The sequence below is a fragment of the Quercus robur genome, chromosome 4 (genome assembly GCF_932294415.1).
Source record: "Quercus robur chromosome 4, dhQueRobu3.1, whole genome shotgun sequence".
NCBI lineage: Eukaryota > Viridiplantae > Streptophyta > Magnoliopsida > Fagales > Fagaceae > Quercus > Quercus robur.
Genome location: NC_065537.1, coordinates 78,289,828 through 78,314,224, shown reverse-complemented (window position 1 = coordinate 78,314,224; position 24,397 = coordinate 78,289,828). Strand labels below are relative to the sequence as shown.

Sequence of the window (24,397 nt, the reverse complement as noted above, 5' to 3'; positions counted from 1 at the left end):
TAAAACTTGGTGATTATTCCATCAATGTAAAAGTTGAACCAAACCCAGAATTTAAAGCATGCCAAAACAGTGTATGATGCAACTGAAAACTGAAAGAAACCAAATTTGTGAGAGAGAGAGAGAGAGAGAGAGAGAGTGTGTATACTGACTTGGGTCACGAACAGTGGCTTTGACAGTGTATCCACGTTGGAGCAAGAGCTTGACCAACCATGAAGCTATGTAACCGGAGGCTCCGGTTACACACACCACCTTCTCTGTTCCACTCATCATCTCTCTCTTCCCGTGTGTGTTTGTGTGTAGCGTAGGGTGGTAGTTACTAGTTATGTATGTGAACTTAGTGATCTGATTCAGAGGCTGTCGTTTAGAGCATAGCATAGTAGGCAAATTTTTGTACCCGTGAATAAACAGTAATATTTACCTTTTATTTATTTACTTTTTTTAAATATATTTTTTAATATATTATCTATCTCATTCTTTATTTTATTTAAATATTATTTTTTCATTCATTATTTATTTTTTTTAACAATTATACATCTTTTAATATTTTTTTATTCAATATCTTATTATTATAATAGAAAAAAAAAATTGAAGAATGAATAGTAGCTCATAGTCTGATGAGCTACGGTTCATGAGCAAAAAAAAAAATTCAAGTATAGAAAGTTTGTTGGAAAGTCATTTTGTGGGTTTACTATCTATAATAGAGAACATTTTATGTTTAGAGAGCCTATTGAAGATATTTTTACTATCTACCATATCTTAGGAGACATTGGCGTAAATAGCACATGCTACCTAGTTTTTTTTTTTTTTTTTTTTTAATATTATTATTATTATAAGGACCTAGTACCTACTATTTAAGCTTAATTATAGAGGACTTAGATCACACCACCCTAAGATAGAGATAAGTCTAGTTTGCAAGGAATAAAAAAAAAAAAAATAACAATTGAGTTAAAATACTATTAACTAATGTATTTTTTTATTATAATTTTTTTATAAATGTAAATAAATGTGATATATAATATTTACAATTTCATGTGTCATGTCATTTTTTTTTTTTAATTGATGTTCACATTTAAAACGTGAAATGAGGTGGTTCTAATTAACTCAATTGGTATAATTTTTTATGGTTAAATAAGAGATCTGGGGTTCAATTCCTACTTACACCAAAAACTGATTGGTGTCTTAATTTGATGATAAATAGCACAATCATCAGAAAGCCATAGGTTGAAACTTTATAAAATAAATTTAAAAAAAAATGAAATGAGTGATGTATAATAACGGTGTACACTAAGGGATGTGAGAATCAATACCTAAATTTATACAATCCCCTAAAATCTTTTTAGACATTTCTTTTCATGACTTACTTCTGCATTATATTCATTAATAGCTATGATTTATTAAATTAATAAACATGATAAGGTATAAGTCATTATTTTAAATTTTAAAATAACAAAGCCTTTTTTTTTGTTGGATAAACTATAATTATATAATGTTTAACGAAACAAATAAATACTTCAAAAATTATGAATTTGCATGAAACCAGAAACTTTGTCAAATGAGTACCTTCTATTGTTTTGAACAAAAACTTTGAGCCTAGGCCATGACCATCCCCCCTTGGTGCAGTTGGAGTAGGCCCAAACGTTGCACAAGTCCAACTCAATGAGATCTGTTTTGAGACTGTTGGTCCAACCCAAGTCCACAACATTAGGCAGCCCAAATGATAATATAGAAGTGACAATTACGTATTACAAATCTGGGCCCAGTATCACTATTGAGCCGCCACACTCATTTAGCCACCTTGTTAAAATCCTAACAAAGTTAGGATCCTTTTTTAATTTTTTATTTTTTATAACAAGTTAGGAATCCTTTTATAAATACAGTCCTACTGTCCTAGAATAAAGCAAGTGTGAGAAAATTATTTTTTTAAAAAAAAAATTGAGAAAACTTCTCCTAAGGCCCAGCAAACTTCTTTTCATTAATTCATTTCCCAAAATCTCAAGAGAGATTATTGAATTTATTTAAAATTTAAAGTACCAAGCATTGTTGGGACACACTCAAATCATATCTTCCTAATGAAATAAAAAATTAATTGACTTACCTAATAACAAATCCTATTTTTCTAATGAAATTTTATATTTTAAAATTTCAATTTGCAACAATGTCAAACTCTAATAAAAAAATAATTTTTGTACATATTTAATATCAAACTAAACAACTTTTTTATACTCGTTGGAGTTTAAAAGACAATAAGTTCACCTAAAAAATTATATTGCGAATATAAATATGTGAAAATTGTTAATTTTATATATAATATATTTGTAAATTATGATCTATTCTAGTATCAAAATATTAATGTCTATATTTGTGTATGTGCATTACGCATGTGTATAATATTTTATTTAGCTCTCTCTCTCTCTCTCTCTCTCTCTCTATATATATATATATATATATATAATATGAAATATATGAAAAATCTAACATTAAGCTTTGAGTTCGGGGTCATTCCCCTTAATGCAGGTGGATTAGGCCCAACATTGTATAAGTTCAACATTAATTAGATCTTCTTCAATAGATTTCTTTCATAAAAATAAAAAATAAAAATTTAAAGGCTCGGCTTTGACAGTTCCATTTTATTGAAAGAAATAGCCTAATACATAGGCCCATACCCTTGACAATGAAAAAAATCCGACCCAAATTAGGAATTCTTGTTTTTCGGTTTTCCTTCTATATTTCTATATTCCAAGTCAGACCAGAATTTGAACACTCGACATCTATAAAATATAAAACACAAGTTTCCTTTCTCCAGGTCCTCTTCCACTTTAACATGGATATGTCTCTGTCACTAGCATACAAACATGTTTTATTTCATAGAAACCAAACATTCTTGATTTTAATTAGTGGGAACAATATTATTTGAATTATTTTATCAGAGTTCTATGCAAGTTCTATTCTTTGCATGATTTTGTTGTTTGAATAGTCCTGTCATCTAGATTTTGCTATATAGGAGCCTAGGAGTTAAGAATTCCTACTATTAAAATACAAAAAATAAAATAAAAAAGTGTCTTGCTTTGATAATTGAGAGCAGTCCAGAATGTTACTTCTTATCTAACTGTTTAAGTAATGACCTTTCTTAATTGTGATTGTAATTCAATTATGATTACATGAACTTGTACAAGTTCTATTCTTTGAATGACTTTGTTGTTTGAATGGTCCTACCATCTAGCTTCCTACTATTAAAAAAAAAAGTGTCTTGCTTTGATAATTGAGAGCAGTCCCTCCAACCAGAATGTTCTAATTTAACTGTTACTTTTGATTTGTCGAAACTAACATCAAAATAATGACCTTTCTTAATTGTGATCTTAATACAATTATGATTACATGAACTTGTACAGATTGTAGTCTAATAATAATTGAATTTCTTGTACTAGTATACTTTGATACTTGGAAATCCGTCTTCATATACATTCAAGTTCGATTCATATTAAGAACATTACACGTGTAATATTATTCTTTAAAACCATTATCCTTTAACTTCTTATGTTTTGAAGTTATTTCGGATTACATAAGTATCATGTCAATTCTTAACTTTTGTTCTGCAGTATATTAGGATAACCAACATATTGATATGTCAAAGTGGGCTGATATTCCATGTGTGTCTTCTTTTGAATAGTGAATCGACTATTTTATGATAATATCATCATTTCAGGTGCTGTATGCAAAACTCACTCCTAAATTCACCGGAGAAACTCCCATTACCTCCTAGTTGTCCTTGGCTTATGCTTGCTGAGCGGAACGAACAAAGCGATAACAGCACTAACGAGCAAAATGAGACACGTAGCTTCTTCAAATTATGAGATACTAAAGTTTATGATTTGAAGCTGCCGCAGGTTTCTGGAAGAAGATGCTTTGGAACATCTTTTGGATGGTTGCTCACTATAGGAACTGATTTGCAAATTAACCTCTTGCATACGTTGTCTAAACATATATTATGTCTTCCATCCCAAGCTACCTTTCGCTGTTAGTATGACTTTGAACTCGAGCCTAAAGGGCTTGGTGGAATGTTTCTTAAGAAGGCTGTTTTGTCAAAGAGTCCTTGGAACTATGGCTGCAACTGCAATTGTGATTGCATTCTCATTGTAATCTATGGTGAACATCAGCAACTGGCCTTCACTAGACCAGGATATAAAGCTTGGATGGATATAGAAAGTTCTCAAAGGAGCTTTGCTGACATTGCATCTTACAGCGGTAAATTTTATGCTGTAGATCATCATGGTGGACTGGCTGTTTGTCACATTGATGATAACAAAAAGCCAAGGCCTAAAGTTTTTGTGCCTTCTCTAGAAAGAATCAGTACGTATATACATCCAAACGCATATCCAAAAGTATGTTGTTCAATCATCAGGAGACCTTTTGTAGATTAGACGCTTTCGAGGAGGTCATTTTTATTCAAAGGTAAATGAGTCCTCTGAGTCCGACTACAGTGAAAATGAATCCAGTGATGAAGACTCTGAAGTTGATGTTGAAGATGAGGACCGTATGGATGAATCTGATGACAAAGGCTTCAATGAAAATGAAAACCTCTATGTGACAATTGGGTTCAAAGTTAAAAGATTAAAAAGATGTACTCAATAGGGAAGTAAATTTAAATACAAATGGGTGAAGGTTGATAGCTTGGGTGATCAAGCATTGTTTGTGTGTGACAGTTCATCATTGTCATTGACTGCATTGAGCCTCAATGGAATCAAACCTAATTGTATCTATGTTACAGATGATGATTTACCCCTTTTTCATTGTACACATAATGGTGGAGGGTTTGACATGGGCGTGTTTAGCATGGAAAATGCCACAGATAAGCCACTTTACTCCGGCCAATCCCTTTCCTTCTTTTGTTCCCCACTTTGGTATATCTGAAGTGCATCAAATAAGCTAGTATTCGTGTGCAAAACTATTTGACTTTAGATGTGCTTGTGTAGTTTGAAGACAATTTATGCTACAATAAAGGCCCAGCCTCAGTTTCTCAATCTTTATTTTATCTATTTTATTGAATTGCACTCTTCATTTTTGTTAGAAATATGTGGTTAAATGATTAAATTTATCATATTTCAATAACTTAATCTTTTGAAACAATTGGTTAGTTAAGTTTCAGCCCACACGTGAGGGGGAGTGTTAGAAGTATGTGGTGAGATGATTAAATTTACCAATAGCTTAAGTTTTTGGGACAATTGGTAATTTAACAATTTTAATTGCTACAATCTAATTGGTTCTCTTCGTTCTTATGTTTTTAATGAATTATTTTCATTGCACCAATAGATGGAGAATAGGGTAGTTCAATTTGAGTTCTTTCTAATATTGATGCGAAAGGCATTAGTTATCATTCTAATTATTCAAATAAAAAATGGTTTTTTATTGGATTACTTTTTGCTGGGTTTAGTATAAATTTGAACAAAATTTGGATTGTCCGACCAGAACACAAGACTACTGGATCAGGATGGTATACTGCAGTGCCTGTATATTAATACAGTCCTTGTGCAAAATAAATTGAGAACAAAAAATTATCCTCTCTCACTCTTCAACGACCCAAGTTCTGCCTCCAACAAAGTACTCTTACACACAGGTAAGTTTCCGTCACCAGCAAAATTCTTTTCTTTTCCTCAGCTTAATTATTTTCTTAGAAATTAACTAAACATGGTTGTTCTGGTTAGTGGATATGTTCATACACAAAAACTTGCTTTTGGTGTTTTGTGTCTTTGGTACAATATTTTGTTTGTTTTTATGTTTACCTCAGCACACTTCCTGTGTGCTTTTGCTCTTTGTAACTGATTATTTTCATTCAGTGAAGTTTTATTATATATAAAAAACAGTATTAGAGTTCTATGCAACTCTATTGGTATTTTTAGTGTTTTCATTTGTACTTTGAACTTTACCATATTCTTGTTCTTATGTATTTTAATTTATTGTCGGCAGATATTCTTTTTGAAAAGCATTTATGCATAGCATTTTTTCTTTATTATTCATTTTCAAAATATTGTATATTATTGTAATAGATTTTTTTTTTTCATTGTAAATTTTGGCTACAAGAAGAGGGGAAGGGGAAATTTGAATAATTATTTCTGCTTCTTGAGATGTGGTTCTCTGCTGGTTGTACTTTCCATGCACCATAGGTTTAGATGCTGTTTCCTTAATCATTGCCTGTGTGCTTTGGTTCCTCTGTATGATTTATTCACCTTTTCAATGAAGTTTTATTACTTATAACAAAAATTCACATCTATCCAAGTGAAAGTGTCCATCTCCAATAAAATTTTTCTCTCGCAAATTTCACCAAGCACTAGTGGATTATTCAAATCAACGTGCCTCTGCAAGCCTTCCATATCCAAAAGAACACTCTTGGGACTTGCATATTATTCTGTTGAATGTTTTCTTTAATATGTATTGAAGTAATCACTCCTATATCATCATCAAAGTAGACATCATAATTTGGTAGAGAATCCCAATCTATAGAACAAACTCTTTCAAATTTCTCATCCTTCAACCCAACTGCTCACACCAAATTGATCCTTCAATTAGCTTCTTGCCTCATGTTCTATGGGCCTGGTATCATGGAAGAGATTTTATTTATATGGAGTCTCACCAGTTCTCATCGCTAAAGAGCTTTAGTAGCTTACAACAAATCTTAAATTATATAAAATATCTCAAATGAAAGGGATTTCACAATCCGCTCCAATATCAATGAGCTTGGTCTGCGATCGAATGCTATAAAAGATTTGTGCCCCCTTATCCTTCACCAATTGGTCGTTGGATGGATCGGTAAGGCACATAGTCCGACAAGTGATATCAAAACCCGGTCATAGGTTCCTCTTCCTCTACCCCACAACCTATACCACGATCAACCATAGTTTAAAGTTGCAACCTCTTACTGAAATTTTAATGTTCTCTACCTACACAACCTCTATTTGATGCGATGAGGAGAAATTAGATCAGTGAACTGTAGAAAAAGGGTTTAAGAAGAAATTCCAAAAACAAACAAGATTAATTAAAAAACTAATAGCCAATTTGGTAAGAAATTTTTAGTAATGTTATTTAAGTATTGTGAAAATACGTGTGGGTGAATAAATGTTGTGAAAATACTATATTGTTGTTTAAACAACAAAATCTATTGTTTCCTAAATTACACAAAGAAATTTTAAGAATTAAGACACTATTTCTATCTCATTTCTAATAATTATTACACTAAATAAACAAAAAAAAAATAAAAATAAATAAATAAAAAAGAGTCTCTTTGCACGTTTTGACATACCCAATGTAAAGTGTTCAAGGAGTTGGAAACACAACTTCTAAAACTTAGAAGAGAAATAGATTTGCTGCCATCTACAACGGCATTTTTATAGGCCGTGTCGTGGTGTTCGAGTACTTGGGATCAAGGATATCTAAATGAAAAACAAGGATTCCTAATTTGAGTCGGATTATTAAGCAAGGTTTCGGCCTAATATTAGTCTATATTTATATAAGAAAAAACTGTCAAAGTTTACTTAATGGAACTCTTCAACTAGGACCCTTCAAATTGCCATGGCCCATGGTACACTCCTTTTACCATATTACTTCAAAATTTTAAGGTTTATTTATTTATTTATTTATTTTTTCACTTAGGAGGTAAAAGTAAGAGCATTTGCATTAGTTCATCCAAAAATTCATTTCTATTTAGTATAAAACCTACTTTTTCTATTTTATATTTTAACTTTTCAAAAGATCTCACATCAAATTATATATTTTACATTACATTTCATTAAAATATCAAAAAATTTTAATTATTTTTCTTTTTACACACACAAAAACTACCATCTACTCTCTTTCTCCATTCTCAAGATATGTAAAGAAAGAATAAAAAACTAAATAACAAAATAAATAATGCTAATGTAAATTTATATGGTCACTATAGCAACTATGTATTTTTACCATGGTTTTAAAAACCAAACTGTACCGATCAGTTTGATTGGTTGAACCAAAAACCGGCCACTAACCCAGTCTGGAAAAAACTCCAAAACCGATCAAGAACCAAGTTGAACCAAGAACCGAAGGCAAAAACAATTTTGCCCTGGTCTAATTTTTAAAACCATAATTTTTACATATATGGGTGAATTTTGAGCTTAGTTAACTGAGTGTAGTCATTTTTCTATTATACATGTATTAATTTAAGTGCTCTAATAAAGGTAGTGGTTCATACAGCCCAGTGATATTCAATGAGGTTCTCTCTATGGGGCTGCCCAACTTTTGGATTTGAGAAAGCATTTTAAAGCAGATCTAATCAAGTTGGACTTGTGCAACTTTGGGCCTAATACAGTTGCACCAAGAGGATTGGCCCAAACCTCATGTAAGAAAATTATGATCTGATCATATATATCCCTATTTGATGGTCAAGCTTAATTAGATAGACTAGGTGGTGTGGTCTAGTGGTGTTAAGTGATGCACAAAGAACTGCGCCAAGGGTGAGGTCCCATGTTCGAGTCCGAATATGGACTTGCATGGGGTTGTCTTCCTTGGCAGCCTAGGATCACTAGTGCCCCTCGTGGGGCTGGGGAAGTTATGACTCACCGACCCCCCTACATCCTAACAGGGCCCGAACCTTGGCGGGTAAGATGCTATTATGATCACGCCCAGGTAGGATTGCCACGTTGGTCGCCCCCCTACCCATTTTTATTCAGCCAAAAAAAAAGAAAAAAAAAAAAAGAAAAGAAAAGAAGATAGACTAGTTTCCACACATCATATATTATATCACATAATAAGGGTTAGATAGTCATTGCAGCAAGTCTATATTCTCTCCTTATTAGAAGTTATTACTTTAGTTAAAAAAATTTGGGTAAATTTAACAATATCTCTATAGTTTATTGTAGTTTCAAATTAATCATTAAAAAGAGTTTCTATTAAAACCATTCACTTTTTAAATCATCCAATTTGAGTATATAACGTTAGGTACCAATAGTTACCAAGCCAAAATTTCAATCACACATAAGATAAGATATTAAGAACATAGAAATTTAAGCGGAAATCCTTTCTCCTTGAAGAGAAAACCATGGATCAAATTCCCACAACATCCTCTCAAGTTTATATCCAACTAAAGATCCACACCAAATACAAAAGAAAAACTCAAATATATCTTCACTTGTACACGTCTCACAGCTATAGAAATTTCCCCTATTTTCTTTGCTCTCATATACTCTCACTGCACCCTTTTTCTTTTTCACTGCGCCCACTGCATTGCTCTTCTCTCTCCCATGCAGCTTCAATTAATTTCAGTCTCCTTTCCAACCCACTCTTAAGTCTATTCTTTTAAGGGAAATGACACACCATTTCCCTTTGACACTTATCTATTGAAACAAACAACTATTTCAAATCACTATCCACTGATCAAAATGTATGAGTATTAGATTTCGTTTTCAACTGGATAAACCAATTACTTATCTTCACAAACATGAAGAATTCTCCATTTGTTTTCAATAAGGCTAAATTCCTCAATGGCAGAAAAGAAAGCATGTAAAAAGGGGGAGGGGGATCCACAATGACAAATGTAAAATACTCTGAATCATATATGTACATAAGTATGGTCATGCCAAGGTAATATCAGCCAAGTAAATCAGTAAATGGAAATGATACCTAAGTATGATCATGCCAAGGACATGAGCGTAAGTGGAAATGATACCTAAGTACGGTCATATGCCAAGGACATATCGCCTAAGTAAATGGTAATGATATCTAAGTATGGTCGTATGCCAAGGACATATCGCCTAAGTAAAAATGGTAATGATATCTAAGCATGGTCATATGCCAAGGACATATTGCCTAAGTAAATGGTAATGATACCTAATGTATGTACCTACCATCAGAATATACGTACGCTAATATATGTTAATACCAGTACATATGGTGTACTGAAATATACAATGGTATATAAATGGACTGCTGGTATATGGAATGATGGTGTCAACGCCTGCAAAAGAAAAAGAGACAAAAAAATAATTATATTAAAATTCCTAAAAATAAAAATAAATCAAAAAATAAATATAAAAATGCAATGCATAGAAATGAAAGTTACACAAAAAATTGTAGACTAAATCCACAAAGCTGTTAGGTGATCCACCTTCCTATTCCCACCTTAAAGTTTTTGGATGTCTATGCTATGCCTCTACCTTAACTAGATATAGATCCAAATTTCTACTTTACTACTAGTTATTCTGACTTCTCTATATATAGGTCCTGTCTATATGGTACTAAACATTTTACACCCGGGCCTGGCAGGAGGAGGTGGGCTGAAATGTAATAAGAATGAAGAATGGGTTGCAGGATTTGCAAGATGTTTAGGCATAACATCTGGTGCCATGGCAGAATTATGGGTTCTAAAGGATGGGCTCATTCTAGCAACCCAACTTAGGATTAACTCCGTATGTGTGAAACTAGATGCTGAGCTTATTGTTTAATTGCTTACCAATAATTCTACGAATAACCTTATGATGGAGTCTTTGCTCAATGACTGCAAGATCCTATTGAGGAAATTCCACTAATCGACAGTCCAACACATCTTGAGGGAGGCAAACCAGTGTGGTGATGAACTGGCTAAGTTAGGAGCCACCCAATTTTTTGACTACGTTAATTTTGATAGCCCATCGCCTGTGGTGGAGGATTTGCTGTCCTTTGATAAAGTTGAGCATGCTTCTAATAGACATATTTGTATCTGATCTATTTTCATTGTTGTTTACCAACAAAAAAAAAAAAAAAAAAAAAAACATTTTACACCAGATTCTCAAAAAAAAAAAAAAAGCCAAAACAAAACATTTTACACCAATATACAAATATCTTGTCACTATTCCTTACATAAATGAACTAGCATGCAAGCGTTCTGATCTTTTTATGTTGACTGCAGGGTTCAAGTGAACAAAAATACTATGACATCTTCAAAACTTAACTGTTTAAGAATACTATGATATTATTATTCTCTATGAAAACTCTAACAAACAAGGCTGACCTTATTATGTGGATCTCAATCCACCAAAGTATTCATATGTTCTATATGTCATATTCATTGATATGCTTCCAAGCCATAGTTTTAATTAGTGCACCATTTTGGTTGGACTATGTCAGAACTACTCAAAAACCAGAGCAGGCAAGGCTACAGTGATGTTACGTCCCAAGTCAAGTCTAGATGAAAACACTATGCTAAGTCATATAGTTTTTTTAGTCTACAAAATGCTAGTAAGGAAGGAATTGCCAAATTTCAACCTACATACATGCTTAGAATATTCTCCATTCTGCACAGCCCTTTACTATTGTAATAAATCATTTTCATGAATTATTAAAAAATAGTATTGAAAATTAAAAAGAAGCAGAAAGAAATTTCTAAAAATATTGAAATTTTAACACGGTCACAATGACTTTGAATGGGAGAGGAAGCAGGAAACCTCCTCAGGTGAACAAGGTACTTGGCTTCCAAGCAACTAAATACCTGTTGATAACTTTTCATAATTGACTCCAACCTTACGGTCTTCTTATATTGTGATAAATTTAGATAAGAACAGGAATTGGTCTTTTTCTCTGTGTTGCGATTAAGAAATAACATATGAAATCACAAAAGATTTAAGCTAACATTTTGGCACGAAATCTTATATACCAAATTTCATCTTTGGCCATCCAAAGTTCTCTCTGTCTCTCTCTCTCAAAATGGTAACAGCATCTTCAATCCAATTCATTGATTCTGCACTTTCTTGCACCACCTCACTTGCTCTGTCATATTCAGACCCTGAACAAAAATGGATCATCCAAAAGCACCTGACTTCACTTCTTCAAGATTATCCCACTCTCAACCCTGCAATTGATACCTTCATTCACAATGATGGCACCACAGTGAACCTCCTAAATGCAAATGGCTATTTTTTTGTGTCCTATTCCTCGCCTCCAATAGCAATCACCATTTGGCTTCATGAAAATTATCCTTACATGGCTCCTATAGTTTTTGTGACACTAAACCCCATCTCCAAAATTCATCCAAACCATCCATTTGTGGACCCTTTTGGTGCCACCAAATCTGCATACCTCCTAGTCCTAACCTGACAACATCCAAGGGGCTACCTCACCGACCTTGTGCACAACCTTGTCAAAACTCTTTGCAATTGACCATCCCTTGTTCTGTGCTTCACCTAGTTCTAGCTTCACTCATCCGTCTGTTGTGTCCAAAATGGAGGCTCTAGACAGAGTCACTGGTGCCATTCACTATGACATAGCCATCAAATTCGCAAGCTGTAATGAACAAGAGGGTTGATACTGCTAGAAGAATATTTTTTGAGCCTACTCCACCATTAGTTCCTCCACTTGAACCTCAACCAGATTCAATACCTCTAAGACATTCAACTACGGTGCATAAACCTCCTCCTTATCTTCAGCATTACCATTGTAATTTGACTTTTGCAAGAGACAAAGGTTGTCAAGAATTCAATATTGATTCCCAGAGATATTTATTCAAATTTTTAGTACACTTCCTAGGATTAATTATCTAAAATTAACCTTATAAATTTTTATAAATTACCTCTCTGTAAACCTAAAAATATAGGATATCCTAAAACTGCTTGCCTACCCAAATTTGTATCCAAACAAAAAGGTTAGTGACTTTATTTCCATGGCATCCAATGAAACTCAAAAGGAAAAAACACAAAAGCAGCATTTCAATATGTAATGACATGTGCAAAAATTACCTCTCCGTAACTTCAAACGCCGTCCGGTCCAGGAGTGGAGGGGGAGCCAGAGGCGGCGGTGACAACTTCGCCGTCCGGTCCGATAGAACTGCTGTTCTTTTTCTTCTTGCGATCTGTCTTTTTGTGTAGCTTCAGATCTCGCTTCCTCTGGTAAACGGTACCGCAAAAGTTGCACATCTCGTCACCGTGATAGAGCCGATTATGTGTGTCCAGAAGATCTGCAACCTCTGCGGTACCGTTTACCAGAGGAAGCGAGATCTGAAACAACACAAGAAGACAGATCATGCGAAGAAGAAGAACAGCAGCTCCACCTCCACCGGACCGGACGGCGAAGTTGTCACCGCCGCCCGATCCAGCAGCAGAGCGGAGCGGAACAGAGCTTTGTTTGTGCGAACTGCGAACGACGAGTGAGTGAGAGTGAGAGAACTAAAATTTTGATAATTTCAGCAAAGTGCGGTTAAGTAAGAGTGGCGTGTGTAGGATGTTATTTTCAAAACATTTTCCCAATCAATTTTAGAGTAAATTTCAAAACTAACTCTCCAAGTTTCTTAACATTTTATTTCACTTCTCTAACTTTATTTTTGTTTATTTTAGTTTTCAAACTTTCAAGTTTATTTAATTAATATTTTTTCATCAACTTTTGTTATATATTGTGATTAATTTTTCAATTTTATAAATTTTTCTTCAAATTTTTTAAATTAAAAAAATTCAATTAATGATTGAAAAATATTTTTCAGATTTAAAAAAAAAAATTAACAAAAGTTAACAGAAAGAATTTAATTGAATAAATCTGAAACTTAAAGGACTGAAATAAACAAAAGCAAAATTAGAGGACTGAAATGAAATTTGAAGAAAGTTAAAAAGTTAGTTTTGCATTTTAGCCTAAATTTTAATTAAAATAACATAAAATAATTTATGAAGTGAATTTAAATTAATAATAGCTTTAAACCTAAGATTTAGGGTGATAGTGTCATAAAAATGTTGTGGAAGTAAATTAATAATACTTTTCCGTAAATAATTGTGCATTTTAGAGAGTTCTAAAATATTTACTAGTATCACTTTTCCTTAAATAATTTGAGTGGAGCTTTTAGAAAATTTGCATAATCTATTTGTAATTTTTTTTTCTTTTATGAGATACTAAATTTTTTTTTTTTTAAAGTTTCTTCAACGACTAGTTTTATTTAGGGGGTCAATTCATTAATTTGGATACTAAACTCTTAAAATATTTTTCAAAGAAAAATATATGTAAGGACTCAATTTGTAGCCATCCCAAATTGATACTGGGTTTGAACGTTAAAGGCCCAAATAATAAATTTATAGAGAGTGAGCTAAAAGGCTAGGCCTTGGTGAATGGACAGTCGTTAGTCATGGTGTTCATGATGATCGCATAGAGGTGAACTGAACTTATCCAAAAAGACTTTCTCCTCGGCACGGCCTGGGTGGCTCCGGTCCTTGGACCTCGTCTGAGGAGCTTAATGTTCTTATTATTCCTTTTACGCTAGGTTACAATGGTCCTAGAGACGATACATAATGCTTTTCACCTCCTTTTTCCATGGATGAATTCTTACATTATATAGCCCTTCTTAGTTGATCCTGACCTTCCATTTGTTGATCAGGCAAGTAACTACTTGAGTGCTTGTCCCATCAGTCGCCTTCCCCCACCTTCTGTTAGTTGTAGTAACCGAAGTCACACTGTTCAGGGGTTCTTTTCCCATTAATGCGGCCAGGACGTTTGTTGGCGCATTCAATGCGGAGGTGACAGCTTGTCCTTGAACCGCTCCTACATTGTACCCCCATGCGCGTCCTACTGTACTCGTCCTTTCTTCTGGGAGCGCTCTAGGGGCTGCCTTTGATGGCATGCCGTTCTTTCCTTCTAAGTTTTGGGATGCCGAGGACAGGATCGTCCTCGGCTACATCTCTAGGCCATTTAGACTTTCGTTGCATGTCCTCGGCAAAGTCTCTCCTCGGCACGGGTCTTGGGCCCTAATGTAAAGTGGGCCGGGATCACAAATTCTCTGGCCCCACAACTTATAATTTATTAAAAATTAGTCTTTATATTGCTTCATCCCAATGTTTTAAATGGAGATATCCAGGTTCAAATTTTGCCCATGTTTATAATTATCCAAAAAAGGAAAAAAAAAAATTGTGATGTAGAATAATAATAATAATACACCAGGACTAGCTCTCCTTAACCTCCTTGTGATGATAAACAAAGCATGCTCCCACTTGCTACTAATCCGGCAAGATAAGGAAGGAAGCAAAACTCATGGAATGGTTAATTGTAATCATACATCAGATGTATGTGAAAAGAAACAAGTTAATAAAGATGGGTGTTATAAAATAAGGATTTTTGGAGTATGTAAATTTCTTTATGCTTCAAACTCATAATAATCAATTTTGATAACAAAAATGCTCTTACACTGACCTTGAATCTTCACTACACCAATTCTTCTAATCCTAAATCAAATAAACATGCAGGTCTCATAAGGACGGGTAAAAATGCAGGTCATATGTTGAGAAACACATGCACAAATAAGCATGTAAATATGTAATGCAGAGTTAATAACGTCTTTTACACATGGTGAAACCGGAGTTCAGGTAAGGCACCTTTAAAAAGAATACAATTATATATCATAATCCCCAAAACCAATAATATCAATTCCTCTTCTTAAACATATGCAAATCTAAATGAGATCTCTTTGAGGAATTAATACTGATAGTGCCTGCCCTTTGTGCGAATCAGAGACGGAATCCATACCCCACGCTATTTTTAAGTGTAAGTTTGCTAACGAAGTGTGGGAGAGATGGAAGGAATGTCCAGTTGCAATGAGTGACAGTAGCCATGACTTCTCGGATGTCTCACTACACATCCTAGCTGAAGGGACAACCAAGGATCTGGAAATTATGGTAGTGACAGCATGGTCAATTTGGTATAGCCGAAATCAAATGGTGCATGAAGCCGAGGGCCAAACTCCATCCCAGAATTGGAACTTTGCGTCAAACCTGCTTCAAGACTATAAAGAGGCCTCCAACTATTTCCTCCATGAACCATCCGCTTGTGAAATAAGCTGGAAAAGACCCCCTGAAGGGGTTTAGTTGAGATTTTGCTAGCTAAGGAACTAGAGCTTCAACAAGTCATCACTGAGACAGATTCCCTCCCTGTGGTTCAGAGTATTGTGGCAAAAGAAAACAGCGAAGAAATTGGCCATCTTGCCCAAGGAATTTTGAGCCTCACAGGTTGTTTCAGCAGCTGGAAGATTAGACACTTGAAAAGGGACAACGACAGGGTCACACATGAACTTGCTCGCTTTGGTAGATGTAATGAGATCAGCCAGGATTGGAAAGGTTTCTCCCCTCCAATGGTGAAGCATCTCATTCACCTGGACTGCCTCTAATATTGTAATCTCTTCATGTACCTTGTTGTTCTCCAATTTCAGTAATATTCAGCTTTCCTATAAAAAAAATAAATAAATGAGATCTCTTTGAAAACCAAAACAGATTCACTCACTATGTTCTCGTTAATGCATGCATGACCTGCATTAAATTATAAAACTTAAATGTGACAGCATAACGGTAGTATAATACTTCCATAGGTGGCTAAGAAACATATGTTCATTGGCCCAAAATACATGTGATATGAAGGAAACTTCTTGAAATGAACAGGGCAACTATGTTAATCCATTTATGATAACATGGCACACTCAATGCATGTTTGATCATATTTTGAACTAATTCCTATTGATAGACAAGTAGTGTACATAAGATGACTTCAGAGTTCACACTGGTCTAACTCTTTTTTTTTTTTGTTTAAAAACGATTAGATTAATGGATGGCTTTTTGGCTTACCCAGGGACACCTGATATGGTACTATTAAACCATGTAGTCATTCAAAAAAAAAAAAAAAAAATTATATTCATATTAGGGCAGTGTTTTTAATAAGTTGATTACCTTAGTATAAATGGAAGTCGAAGTCCAAAAGAACTTATTCCACAGTTATTGTTTTCTTTCTGAGATTAAGTTAAGCACAAACAAAAAAAAAAAATGAGACAGGGATTCACTGTTATCAGTGAATCCCGTTCTCTTTCTCCTCAGCTAAGGTTTTTGAGAGCATATACCAAAGCTGGAACCCAAAAACAAAAACCTTAAATGAGAGAGATCCTTCCTAGATTAGTTGCAGGACTAAAAACAATGTGCGCAATATCTGTTATACACTATTTTAAAAGTTATTTAATATTACCATGAGTATGTGGAGCTATCCAACTTCACTACATTAACTAAACTGTATCATGTAGTCCTATTTCAGATGTATCTAAAACAGTGAAGATCCTAAAAGGACCCTTTTTTTTTTTTTTTTTGGTTGCACCCCTTTCTTTTCTTTAAAAAAAAAAATAAAAAATTCTTATCTTTAACATGACATAATTGTGCAATATAAATGAAGGAATCCTATTTAAGTGGCTAAATTATAATTTTTATCAATGTGCATATTGCATCATGTGATAGAATACTAAATGATCCATAATGCCCTTAAATCATAACACTCCAAAGAAACATTAAAATAAAATTTTCTTCTAGTGTAGAAGAAAGGGTGGAAACTAAGTTAGAATAATTAAATTAAAAAAAGGTCTTATTTTTAGTACAGTATGTTGCAAGACAGACTACAAAGACCTCCAGAATTTTTGAACATGAATATATTCATGAGAAAGCAAGGCAAATACAAAAACAATTTGGACATAGGAAAAATGATGGCAAAAAACCATGTGCTGCTATTCTGTAATGCTATATCAGAAATAAGTAATAAATTAAAAATAAAGTAAAAAGAGAATATTCTCTCAAGCTTATTAATGTAAAATCATCATTAACTTAGATTTCTATTAAGCAGTATCTGAATGTCAACGGCATATAAGATTACTATACAAAATAATCACAAAAGAAGAGAATAAGGATTCAGGGAGTAGAACATATACATACCAATTCCTCACAAGCAACTGGATCAGAAAACCAAGTCTTATCCACAACGCATCAAGGATAACATATTTTCCATTGCACATGATTGCAGAGATTGAAGATATTACAATCAGTCTCTTCATAGAGGGAAAGTTTGACATGATCCAAAAATGTTTTAAGTGTTCCCTTGACTGCTGGATAGATCAAATTTGCCTGAAACATGGGAAAAAGTTGAATGAAATTTAGCAATAAAATCTTTTCTTTGCATTTTTTTAGAACTACTTTGGATTAAGGCTTGGCAATCCTCTTCTCCAAAATCAAGTTTAGTTTCTCAATTTGGGTATTCACTTTCTATACCCAAACTCTATCGCTTCAATATAATCAACATAAGTACCTTTTAATTTTTTGCCGAGCACATCCACAAAGGTAGAATTACAGATTGCCAAATTAAGTAATCATGCATGAGTTCTTCTAAGTTGTAAATTGATAAATGCAACAAGGAGTACCAACCAAACAAAAATAATTAAGAGAGTAAATTCACCATATTTGTAGAAAAATTGGAGCAATATATAGATTGGATGACTTTGCCTAAACGTGACAAAAATGTAATAGGATGAATCGTGGGTCACTGACTGCAAGAGAAACAGGGCATGCTGTATAAAATATGCCTACACATCCATAAACTACAAAAGATTCTTTTTTTTTTTTTTTTTTTTTTCATCCAATAAATTTGCTTTAAATAACCAAAGTCTCTCCTTAGCTCCAATAAGAGCAAGTGGTCTGTTTCTTTGGATCATCTATGGCATATACAAACAGAACTGGTGAATAATGAAAGTCCAACAAGGACACTTCCAAGTAATCTACGTATACACATTTTGTCTTTTCTTCAATACTTACAATGGTGAATCAAGATGAAGCATGTCCTCAAATGAGGCTTATTTCCTTTTCATATATGAACTTAAGATAAAGTGATTTCTTCGTAAACACTAAACAAATTCTAACGTACGTGGAAAGGGGAAAAAATGCTTCAGTGATTCACTTATTTGGAAAAGCGATAATGTTACTAGCCACTAATCAACCGTTGTTTTTTCACAATAAAATTATTTGGTGCTCTATGTATAATATTGAAAGCCTTTCTCATGCATTTGATATGTCATATGTGGAATATGCACTCTCAAAGTCCTAGAATCACAAATATAACATTACGACCAATACATATGAGTGCGGCCTCTACAATTCACAAATGGAAAGCTATGATGACAACAAGAAAAAGTTATTGTCTCGCCTGTTATATTCAGCCCATTCTAATCAATGTAATGACAAGTTTGTAGAAACTAAAGAACTGATAAATAAAATACCAAAGTGTTGCAAGGTCTAAAGCCATTTCAGGAGATCTACTAGTGTCACTTGGCCATCCAAAATTGAGGCCTTTTTATTAGAGAAACCAGTAAACCGCAGCCAAAAGAAGAGTATCACAGTTGATGGAATCAAGCCTTCGATCCACAAGCAATGTACATGAAATTGAACCTGAATTGCAACCTAATATGGATATAAATTCTGATGCCCAATATGGGCTGACTTTGGTTAAGGACACCACAAGAAAAGGCATCTGAATTCTGAAGGTTTTTTTAAATTATTATTATTATTATTTTTTTACATTTTCTAATTTTTCAGAAAAGTATATCTCACAGATAGAACAGAATAGGTAATTCTGCCTGTGGAGCATGAATTATTGCCTTTTTGCTGTGTATTACACATCAATTAAAGCAAAATACTCCAAAAGTCAGCTCCTATGCTTAGGCATTTTGCCATTTTCAATACCATTGAACTAAGTTTGCATTGCTTTCAAATAAATCATTCTAACCAACGTGGGCGATCAATTATCAGCAAGGTCTCTAATTGATATAAAGAAAAAAAAACATAGATAATGAATTAGTTAGGACTTCAATCAAAGAAAGGCAGCATCATGACAAACTACAAAAGAACGGACTAAGGAGTAATGCTCTATACTTCAACAAACCAAAGTTGGGTTGACATGCTCCGTTTCATCTTATCAGTGTAAAATTTATGGGCGGCATCATATCATGAAAACACATAAACTTCAATTATTCAATAGATGGGTTAACATAAACTAAGGCAGGTTTTTTTACACACATTCACTAGCTTTTTTAATTTAAACAAACATATGCATTGTGTAGATGTCAATTAACAGGACCAGTGTGGGATAGAAAAGTAAGAAAGGGCTTGGACAATGTTGTACCCTCCACCATTGAAGGAAGCTTAATTACATTTGAATTACTCGTCTGTAAAATTGATACGGTTAGCTTTGCATCCATTGAAGCTTTACAAAGACAAAAAAACTAATGAATTGTCACCTACAAACAATGCTTGATCACTCAAGCTGTCAACCTTCACCCACTTGTATTTAAATTTGCTTCCCCCTAGAGTACACCGTTCCAATTTTAGAACTGTGAACCTAAATGTCACATAGGAGTTATCCTTGATGCCTTCTTTATCAAATTCATCTTTAGTTTCCTCATCCTCAAAATCATCTTCAATGTCTTCATCATAGGATTCATTTTCTTCATGGTCAGAGTCCTTTACAAAGCTATCTCTTATTGAATAACCATAACCTCCTTGTATTTGAGAAAAATAAATATAGAAAAAAATCTCCTGGTCTAAAGCATTAAATTTTCCCTTATAGAACAAAATGTCATCATTACATTGAGGACAAATTTTAATATCAATTCAACTTTATATCTTTTCCTGGTCTAGTGAAGGACAATATTCTACAATCACCACGGATTGCAAAGATTACGCAATCATGGTCATATTCATGAGTAATCATATTGCCAGCAAAAGTTATGTTTAGGCGGAAGACTGTCATCAACTCCTTGACAGAACAACCATCCGAACAAAGATATCACAGACAACTTCAAGTTCAAGTTTGTAATTGTATTCATGACAAAAGGTAGGTTGAGGTGAAAGACTTCTTAGGTGTTTAGATAACCAACGAAAGAGATTAATCTGTAATCAATTTGTATACCAATCAACCGTCTAAAAGATGTTGCAAAGCATTTACTTCCAACAACCTAAGGCAAGTTGAAAACATAAAATTTAGTATCTAATAAGTTGCAAAAGCAACGTGTCTGACTTTCTCTATTATTGGCTCTATTGCTTTGTTCATTTTCTTCTCCAAGCATAAGCCAAGGATAGCTATGAGGTAATGAAGGTTTTCCAATGAATAAACACTTGATACTCATGACTTACAGACAGCTCCAACAATGACTTATCTTTTTTTGATGATGATATATGATCAAGGAAGGATTTTCGACACATTATTTCAGAGGGGACATCATGTGGAAGATCAGCCCACGTAGACATCTTAATTAGTTTTTTATGCTGTACAAGGCCGAAAAATAATTATATACAAACAAAATTTTGGATTCAATAAAAGTGTAAAATGATAGATTTAGAAATTGAGGCAGGTCCTTAACTAAATCATAACTTCATAGCTCCACAACTACATAAGCACATCCTAAGAAAAACAATTTTGCACACATTCACTAGCTTATTGGATAGAGTCACTGCCCATGTCAAACCCTCCAATCAAAAAGGTAAAAAATGCCTTGTGTAAAATAGATATAACTAGATATAATCCAATTGATGCTCTATGCAGTCAATGAAAATGATGAACTGTCACCCACAAACAATGCTTGATCACCCAAACTATCAACCTTTAAACCATTTGTATTTAAACTCACTTCCCTCTTGAGTACGTCATTCTAATTTTAGAACTGTGAACCTAAATGTCACATAGGGTTATCATTATCATTGACTCCTTTTTTATCATATTGATCTTTAGTCTCCTCACACTCAACATCATCTTCAGAGTCCTCATCCTCAAAATTATCTTTAGAGACTTCACCCTCAAAATCAACTTCATTGGATTCATTTTCCTTGCGGTTGGAGTACTCTTCATAGTACTTATTTATCCTAGAATAAAAATGACCTCCCCTTCCCCTCTTCTTGTGGCCAAAATTGACTATTTAAAAAAAAAAATATATATATATATATATTACAATATCACACTCTATAGTAAACTAAAAAGAATACTATTCATATATGCTTTTCACAAAAAAGAATATGGGTCCGTTTGGATTGAGCTTATTGTTGCTGAAACTGAAAACTGAAAACACTGTAGCAAAATAATTTTTAAATGTGTAAATAGTACCGTGGGACCCATTTTTAATATTTTTTAATGCGTAAACAGTGTCAGCACAGTGTATTTACTGTTCATAACAGTAAAATTTGTCTCCCCAAAGTCAACAAATGCGGGCCAAAAAAAAAAAAAAAAAGGAGAAAACGTGACACTGGAAACGTGGACGGAGGATTCATCTGAATCCAAACGCCCTCTATATGTTCTCGATAAATTAAAATAAATAAGAACAGGAGTTTAGTAACGTTCAAAGTATAGATGAAAACAAAAAAAAGATCAATAAAGTTTGCATCAAAGCTAATATTGTTCTAGGGACACAAAATATCAGAGCAATTTTTTGTGTATGTATGTATCCACTAACAAGAACCACCAATGGTTGGTTAATTTATAAGAAATTAATTAAGCTAAGGGAAAGAATAAAATTTTGCTAGTTTTGCTCGTGACAGAAACTTAACCACATATAAGAGGACTTTGTTGAAGGCAGAACTCGGGTTGTTGAAAAGGAAGAGATGGGCTGCATTTCTTTTGTTCTCTGTTGTTTACTGTGAAAGTGTTTTAGGGTTTGATAAGTCAACCCTAACACATAAAATATTATTTATATATAAAGTACATGATATTACTGTTTTGCCCCTATTACTCATAACATTCCCCCTCAAGCTAGAGAGTATATATCATACAATCCTAGCTTGTTACATAATAAACCCAAACAAGTCTTACATAAAGCTTTGGTAAACATATCAGCAATCTGGACTCTTGTAGAAACATATGGAGTAGCAATTACACCATCTTCTACTTTCTCCCGAGTAATATGACAATCTACTTCAATATGCTTGGTTTGCTCATGGAACACAGGATTGGAGGCAATGTAAATTGCTACTTGATTATAACAATGCATAGTCATAGGCAGCTTCACAACAAATCTTAATTCCTCAAGTAAATGCTTAATCCACATAAGCTCACATGATGTGTGTGCCATGGCTCTATACTCAGCCTCTGCACTAGACCTGGCAACAACAGTTTGTTTCTTACTTCTCCAAGTAATCAGATTTCCTCCCAGAAAAGTGCAATACCCAGTAGTGGATTTTCTATCTGATGGTGATCCAGCCTAATCAGCATCAGTGTAGGCTTCTACCCGTAGGTGACCATTAGCTTTATACAAAAGACCACGGCTTGGATGTGCTTTAAGATACCTCATAATTCGAATAACTGCCTCCCAATGTGGAAGGCGAGGATCTTTCATAAACTGGCTCAAAACACTAACTGCAAATGATATATCTGGGCGAGTAATTGTGAGATAATTTAGTTTACCAACCAAATGACGATATCTGTCAGGATTAGATAACAGCTCCCCCTGATCTTCATACAATTTGACATTAGGATCCATAGGAGTCTTCACTGGTTTAGACCCTAACAAGCTAGTTTCTTCCAAAATATCCAACACATACTTCCTCTGTGATAAACTGATGCCTTCTTTAGATCGTGCTACCTCAATACCCATGAAATAACGAAGTTTGCCCAGATCCTTAGTTCGAAAGGAGTTTTGAAGGTATCTTTTCAAATCATCAATACCCTGCTTGTCATCTCCAGTTATTATAATATCATCAACATATACTATCAACAAAATCTTTCCTTTATCAGAGGTCTGAGAAAACATAGAGTGATCAGAATGGCAACGTCGCAATCCAAACTTTAACACTACTTCACTGAATTTACCAAACCAAGCTCTGGGAGATTGTTTAAGACCATAGATGGCCTTATGCAACCTACACACTTTTCCAGACTTTCCCTGAGCAACAAACCCGGGTGGTTGCTCCTTATACACCTCTTCCTTCAAATCGCCATTCAAGAATGCATTTTTAACATCTAACTGAAATAATGGCCAACCCAAATTAGCAGCCAAGGAGATCAAAATCCGAACAAAAGAAATTTCAGCAACAGGTGAGAATGTCTCGGCATAGTCAACACCGTATGTCTGGGTATAACCTTTGGCAACCAAGAGAGCCTTCAAACGCTCAATAGAACCATCAGGCAAATACTTCACAGTATACACCCAACGACAACCAACAATAGTTTTCCCTGGAGGACGAGTAACTAAAGACCAAGTAGCATTTTCAGACAGGGCAGACATTTCTGCCTCTATAGTAGATTTCAAACCCGAGATGGACATAGCCTCCTGGACAGACTTAGGGACAATAGTAGAATTCAAGGATGTGGTAAAGGCATAAAGAGATGGAGACAAGTGACCATAAGAGACAAACTGAGAGATAGGGTGAGAGGTACAAGAACGCTTACCTTTGCACAAAGTAATTGGAAGAGAGGCAGGATCAGGAGTTGGATCACTAGGCGGGGTAGAGGTCTCTGTTGGAGGTTTCTGCCGACAACAATATACCTAGAGTGGTTTCTGAGGAGATTCAATAGGAGACACAGGTGGTAGGAGAGGAAGACAAGGAGGAGAACTGTCACTAGTAACCGAAGGAGAGAAATAGGACTGAGATTCATCAAATGT

The 24,397-nt window shown here is 34.1% G+C and overlaps 1 protein-coding gene, 2 long non-coding RNA genes and 1 pseudogene across 3 annotated transcripts; 1 reads left to right on the top strand and 3 right to left on the bottom strand.

Annotated features, from left to right (window-relative positions):
- LOC126723853 (phenylacetaldehyde reductase-like) overlaps nt 1-362 on the bottom strand; it is a 72,749-nt pseudogene extending 72,387 nt beyond the window's left edge.
- Nucleotides 363-4,055: 3,693 nt separating this feature from the next.
- Nucleotides 4,056-4,908, top strand: LOC126722683 (putative F-box protein At5g55150). Its single transcript, XM_050425839.1, has 3 exons — nt 4,056-4,319; nt 4,414-4,592; nt 4,701-4,908. Exons 1-3 carry the CDS (start codon nt 4,056-4,058, stop codon nt 4,906-4,908), a joined length of 651 nt encoding a protein of 216 aa, XP_050281796.1.
- Nucleotides 4,909-9,019: 4,111 nt separating this feature from the next.
- Nucleotides 9,020-13,225, bottom strand: LOC126723854 (uncharacterized). Its single transcript, XR_007654495.1, has 2 exons — nt 12,729-13,225; nt 9,020-9,976 (listed from the first exon to the last, which is right to left on the bottom strand). It is a non-coding gene; the product is annotated as an uncharacterized LOC126723854 (long non-coding RNA).
- A 2,014-nt stretch (nt 13,226-15,239) lies between these two features.
- Nucleotides 15,240-19,321, bottom strand: LOC126723856 (uncharacterized). Its single transcript, XR_007654497.1, has 2 exons — nt 17,697-19,321; nt 15,240-16,180 (listed from the first exon to the last, which is right to left on the bottom strand). It is a non-coding gene; the product is annotated as an uncharacterized LOC126723856 (long non-coding RNA).
- Between the last annotated feature and the right edge of the window lie 5,076 nt (nt 19,322-24,397).

What these genes read in the sequence shown, in the direction of transcription:
- LOC126722683 (XM_050425839.1), top strand. Translation starts at nt 4,056, where the DNA reads ATGTTTCTTAAGAAGGCTGTTTTGTCAAAGAGTCCTTGGAACTATGGC. An exon ending in ACAAAAAGCCAAGGCCTAAA is followed by an intron (nt 4,320 to 4,413) that starts GTTTTTGTGCCT and finishes GACCTTTTGTAG; the next exon opens with ATTAGACGCTTTCGAGGAGG. An exon ending in AACCTCTATGTGACAATTGG is followed by an intron (nt 4,593 to 4,700) that starts GTTCAAAGTTAA and finishes TGTGTGTGACAG; the next exon opens with TTCATCATTGTCATTGACTG.